This window comes from Xiphophorus hellerii, chromosome 14, assembly GCF_003331165.1.
Source record: "Xiphophorus hellerii strain 12219 chromosome 14, Xiphophorus_hellerii-4.1, whole genome shotgun sequence".
Classification (NCBI taxonomy): domain Eukaryota; kingdom Metazoa; phylum Chordata; class Actinopteri; order Cyprinodontiformes; family Poeciliidae; genus Xiphophorus; species Xiphophorus hellerii.
The window spans coordinates 14,823,146-14,829,591 of NC_045685.1; the positions used below are offsets into that span (position 1 = coordinate 14,823,146).

Here is a 6,446-nt window from a genome sequence, read left to right on the forward strand (position 1 = left end):
AATATAATTGTATTGACCCCTGATCTGACTTTGAGGACCCAATCAAAAATATGTAGAATATAAAAAGATGTGAATTCAGAATCGGGGAAGCATCATTGTATTCAGATTTCCCAAACTAGTCATTTTTCCTGAATTCAAGTCCTTGGTGGTGAGAATCACAATTTATTTAAATTCTGAATAAAAACTTCTTACGTTGACAGGTCTGTAAAATCTGAGGTCCCCGTCATTCGAGTCAAAATTTACTGCATCACCACCTGATCTGTTTTGGATGCGTTTAGTTATCTGCTGTTCCTCTGCAATTGATCATGGAGACTCATCAGAATCAGCAGTGATAGGCACCCAGTCCAAAAGGAATATTGTGACTTTCATGGGTATAAAAAGTTATATCAAGCAATTGATTGTATGCTTTTCAGTTCGTCAAGCATCTGCTTGTATATTTACTGCCTCACGTTTCTTTTCCCCTCCATCAGCTTATTTTTATGGCAAAAAAATGCACAAAAATTTGAATAAATCAAAACTATTGACAGGGGACTTGAACTAAGTTGGAAATATTTTACTTTCACTTTAACATTCTCACTAACATGTTGCTCAAAAAAAAAAATTCTAAGAGTACAAATTTAACAAAAAATGCTTTAGAATGTTATACGGTGCAAATAGTGACATAGTCCATTGAAATTCAGGTTAAAATATTTTTCCTTTATTAGGCTTCTGTTTATCAAAACCACCCGATAGTACATTAGCACCATTACCTGCAGCAAAATATATACCATTTAAAAATTATGCAACTCAGCAGTTTTTCAAACTTAGACATATGATCTTAATATTAGCTGGCACATGAGGTTTAAAACAGTATATTCAAATGTAACACTAAAGGCAAAACTGGACACAAAGCACAATTTTTTGGAAAGAAAATAGAGAAAAAAAACACTTCTACTTTAAAAGGCTTTAGCTGTTTCTCCAAGTAGCAACATTAGCATTTCTGCTTGGCTCAAACTAAAGCAAGGTTAATACAGGGTGTAGAGTTCATGGCACGTGGGGGCTTTACAGTGTGTACATCGATAATATTGGACAAGACAGTTTGGAAAGCAGTACTTGTTAATTTTGATTTTTAGCCATCTTGAACAGTTTTATGCCAAAAATCTAAAGCTACCTGTTTGGAGTGTCAGTGCAACGGATGTCCAAAACTATAAATGACTCAATATCACAATTAAATGTTCTATAATCATGTATCCAAGCGTTTATACTTGAGAGAAGATGAAGTCGTTCCTTGTGAAGAACAGACAACTGTTTTCAGAGATTAGAGCTTGAATCAAAATTAGAATATTTTTGTAAGCGACTCAACAAAACAGCAACCACATGATTTGTTTATAGATTAAACTTGAAATGTTAGCAAACCAACCAAACAAACAGGAAGCGAAATTGACTGAATACCGCCACAAAACGTACTTGAATTATGCATAGAGCGGGTTCCAATTCTGAGCTGTATTTGAAAAAAAATTAAATACAATTTTGAGTGTGGCGTCTGAAAAACCGAGTGGAGGCGCCATGTTTAATTAATGCGTTGCAGCTGTGCTACTGCGACTAAGCTAGTAGTTACCGTTAACTCGAAAAAGAGCCAATAGCGCAAAGAATTTTTTTTTTTTTTTGGCATTCCATTTGTTTAAAAACAAAACATAAAAAAACCCTACTCATAAAGCTCCAGGAGCGGATTATATTTATAAGAGGAGTTATTACTAAAAGTATGGCGAGCATTAGCAGGACCGTTATCAAAAGTAGCAACTCCCATGTTTTCTGGTTCAAGTTGGGTTCATTTTGTCATACGCTAGTTTTAAGTTAGCCACCTTTTTTTTAAATTATTTTTTAGGAGCAACTCGTTTTTCGAGTATAATAATAAGGCCAATGCAACACCTTATGATAGGCAGACACAAACTGCTAGCTGCCCTGCTAGCTGGCAAACCCCCTTCCATTTAAAAGGCCTTAAGAGGAACGGGCGCAACACCACAGTGACCGGTTCAACTCCACTGTTGTTACGTGTCTTACCTCGAGGTGTTGACGTGGCGCCGCGGGTATTTAATGAAGTCCCTGAAGACAAATGTTTGGTCGAAGTCTTCGTGAAGCATATGGGGGCGGTGGCGGGAACGCGCACGTCCTAAATAAACTGATCAAGGCGTTAGCCAATCAGCAGCCATGCAGAGGGTCCATCGCTAGTTTATTCATTAGATGATGAGCTGCAGCTGCAGGCTCTGGAGGGAATGCGTCTTTTTCAGAAGCCGCTTCGTTTGGCAAAGTAAAACAAAAAAAAAACAAACAAAAATTTAAAATAAAAAGGACAACTTTGTCGGCTAACAATTCAACATAGCAAAAGTTAGAAAAGAGGAAAAAAATACAACTGAATCAGTTTTCCATATTGTTTTTAGCTTGTGTAGAATATATATAGACAAAACTGGAGATCAATCCCTGTAAGATATATTTTTTTTTAACACATTGAGTAAGAAAATGGAACTTGAACAATCCAAGATTATACAAACACAGTTGCACAGATCGTTTAACTCTGAAATTGCAGATCGCTCTCTACTGCCCATCTGTGGACATCCGGTGAAAACTACCTACTAGGAGCAGAAGTTGCACAGTGGTGCCATGGAAAATCTGTTAGAGGGTAGACTGTCTGTTAGATATTTGTTGTGAACTTATACATCTGCATGGTGCTGTAAGTAGTACTATGATGGCACTTACAAATAATAAAAAGAATTGTTCCAGCTACTTGTCCATGCTTGCTAGGCTTCTTTTTATTTTACACGTCTACACATTTTAAATCATGCTTTCATATATTTTTGGTGTCAGCTTACAAATTATTGTATTAATTGTCTTGTTTTTGTAGTTTTAGAGCAAAGTCTGCTATTAAACCTCAACTAAAATGTAAAATTTAGTTTTAAAAATTAATACATCATTATAAATAAAACAGAGATTAATATGATCATGTGGAAACATTTGACATAAAAAAAGAAGAAATGGGTTGGTTTGCAGTAGCACATCACTAGCTTTTTTTTTTTTGGTATTTTGCTTTAAGTTTACTTCAAGTTTTATGACCAACAGCAGAACACCCACTAATAATAGTTTTTAGTTGCCTAATGTGTATCACTATAAATTACCTTGATCCACTGGCCTACAATTGTACAACTACAAGCATGAACTCTAAGCAATGCTGATATTCTTAATACATTACATTGGGAATACATTCTTGAAAGTAGCCTCTCTCCAGTGACTTTTTTCCCCCCCCTTCCACAAATAGACTTGACTTGTGCAGTCACACCTGCACGGAAATTCAGAAAGAGTATACACAATGTGCCTATGAAAGCAAGAACTTCATCCAGCAACTCCAAGTGGCACAACATGCAGGCTGCAGAGTGTAACCTACATAGCTTTGTTCACGTCAAGAGTTACACAGGATATATCTATTTTTAATAAGTTAGTGTTTGAAAATAGAGCATAAAAACAAAGAGTTTATTTCAAGAGGGTTGTTTTGCACTTAATATAAAGGCCTCTAGAAGATAAACTATGTTTTAAATTAGCCTGTTGTAGTGATCGTTTTCCAAAATTACTCTTCCCCATGTCTCAGCACTGCACACGATAGAAAAAAGCGTTACCATAAAACCCTCATTGATTACCCGAAAGCTCTCCAGCTCATAGTTGAAAATCAGCCGTCACATGAATGCACCACAGTGACTTTCCCCCCCCACCCCCGTCACGTCTGCATGCAATAAGATGATCTGCTCTGCACACCAAAAGGACCAACCGAAACAGACTATTCCAATGGGTTGATTTCAAAATGCTTGAAGCGGATGAGCAAATGTGCAGAAAAAGATCTTACCGTTTCTATAAACGAAAGTTAGGGGCGTCCTTGGGGCAAACAATCTCTGAATGAAACACCTGGTCAAATGATGTGGATTCCGCGCTCTCTTTTTCTCTCTCTCTTTTTTTTAGTTCAAACTGGGAAACATAACAAAAAAGCCAACACAAACGAGATAAAATGAGAAAAATAAAATGTTTTATTAAATCAAAAAAAAAAAAAAAAAACAGGAATGATATCGTTTCAGCAAATGCACGAAACAAACAAAAAGGTAAAAGGGAGGAGGAGGAAGGGAGAGGGGGGAAGATAAAAAAAAAAATCCAAAGCCAACAGAAGAAAGAAAAAGGAATCAAATAATGAAACAAAAAAAGAGCCCGGCTTTCTGCCCCGTGTCTCGCTCTTTACAGGTGCGCCACACAAATACGCCACATCACTGGAGTGGAAAGCGACGCGGAAGAGGAGGCTGTCTTTAAAAGAAGCTAGTCCTGCCGGGGAATATATGCGGGCCGCATCACAGCGCGCCTATATAACTCTCCGCACTCGCCGTTTCATCCCATTCAACCTACTCACGAGCATGCGTCGGACGCGGAGGTATACCCGGAGTGGCTCCCCGTCCGCTGCTCCTTGCGTGCGGCGGCTCTTAAACGCCATTGGCTCTTAGCTCCTGGATCACAAGCTGCAATTCGTCCCCGAGACAGTCACTCAAAGAGACAGCGCGTTTATTCCTCATCCTCTTTTCTTTCTTCTCCCTTTATATGGCATTTGAAGTCAAACACCGTTCCACTGAAGGACGGACAAGCGTCATTCGTTTCACTTTCAACCCACATTCTGCATTGAAATGACCCGATGGCCATTTAGGGTGCGCTACTTTCAACGTGTTGGCTTTTGTTGTATCGTCAGATTAAACACTATTTAAAACAAAAACCCATCTCCGTCGCCCTTTTCCCGCCTCTCTCTGTCCGTCTTTATCTGGTTCATTCGCATAATGTATCATCAGAGTAAATAACAGCAGGCATCAGCGTGTAATTCTGCCGCAAACCCGTCTATACGCTAATCGAAAGCTGCTGATTTCAGCACCACAGACAGCGCCGCGCTCGCATATAGACCGCCTGCTCTTCAGTCAGAACCGAGTACAGTACAGTTCAGCGTCCAGAACTCGGATGAGAAACAAAGATAGGCGTTTACGTTACGAACAGGCTGCTAAAAGCTCCAGCTTAAATCACTTGTGAGGCCCATTGTACAGCCTGAGTGGAGCAACAGTTAGACTGGGAGAAAGAAAAGTGTTTCTGGGCAGGAACCAGCAAAACTCCTTACATAGAAAATAGCTTTGCCAATTTATTAATTCCAAGGCATCCTAAGACTCAAACAAATGCCATGCAAATATGTTCATACAACTGACACACCAATACAAAAACCTGTGCAATCCACACGCTTGCTTAGTTACTGAATTATGAGTCCACCTGTGTGAAATTTAGCTTAGTATAAAGTCAGATGTTCTTTGATAACCCAATAGTTTTGGTTAGAGAATATTACTGACAAACAGCATCATTATGTCCAAGGAACACAGAAGAAAGGTAAGAAGAAAGCTGTTGTTACACAAAAATGATGACAAGTTGCATTAAAATTTGCCACAGGTACAAACACAAGAAGATGCTATGATCAGGTGAGATCAAAGTTCAACATTTTGGCCCACATGTAGATTTTGAAATGACCCCAGTCAAGTCCAGACTGGGGTCTGGAGGACCCTGTAGTGTTCCCAATAAACCTATGCAGGTACATGGAGAATAGAATAAAAAGAATACATGGTTTTCAAATAATAAAAACAGAAACATTTGCTATAGCTTCGTATTTAATGTCATGAATCAATAGGGGATTGAAACACATTTTTCACCAATGTTCTCTAACAAATCTGAGGCCTTCACAGAATATTAAATCCCAATAAATTACCTTGAAGAGGGTGGCTGTGCAGTGACTAAATGGGCAAAAAGTTCAAGGTGTATGAATACTTTTGCAAGGCATTATATTTGTTCCTTGACCTAATGCCAAAACTAATCTAAGGCAGCGAGCCCAAATCCAGACTGACCAAATCACAGCCAATTTAAAAACAGCAAGAAGCACAGCAACCATAAATCAATTCTCATTTATAAGTAATTTTGTGCTCCTGATTCAGTGCTTTTTGCAAGACTGTATACTTGATTATACAAGTAATCAAAAAACACAACAGACACAAGAACATAAGTGCAAAATTGTTTGTCTTGAGCCATTTTTAATTAAATTTGAAAAATGCAGACATGCAAATTCCATTTTACCAAGAATTTTGTTCAAACTATTCCAACTGCAGCTGCTAGAAAACAAAGAACTAAGGTCTGTGCCATCGTTGAATGCTATGCTGTATCTGCTAAACTTGAAGTCCATTCAAGGGAGGTAAATGGCAAATCATTTTACGTAAATCGACATGAAACCACATAAGGGTTAGCGTGGATTCTAGTATTCCATAAAGAAAGTAGAGAAGTTGTGATACAGTGTCTGGAAGTGTTGAAAGGAGAATTTGCCTGCAGATCTTCTCGCAGCTTGTGCTCGTCTTGGCAGCTTTGCTGAC

General features: G+C 38.4%; 1 protein-coding gene across 5 annotated transcripts in view; it reads right to left on the minus strand.

Annotated features, from left to right (window-relative positions):
• The window catches only part of elavl2 (ELAV like neuron-specific RNA binding protein 2), a 44,339-nt gene extending 39,958 nt beyond the window's left edge, over positions 1 to 4,381 (minus strand). Inside the window, exon 1 of one of the 5 annotated variants that reach the window (XM_032583451.1) lies at positions 3,869 to 4,381. Coding sequence is in view for 2 of the 5 variants with exons in the window: in XM_032583449.1 (XP_032439340.1) it covers positions 2,041 to 2,120 (80 nt within the window). In the remaining 3 variants the exon portion in view is untranslated. Of the gene's footprint in view, positions 1 to 2,040; positions 2,187 to 3,868 lie in introns of those variants that run through there. The other 4 variants (XM_032583452.1, XM_032583450.1, XM_032583449.1 and 1 more) reach the window with 4 other exon arrangements.
• Positions 4,382 to 6,446: the final 2,065 nt, after the last annotated feature.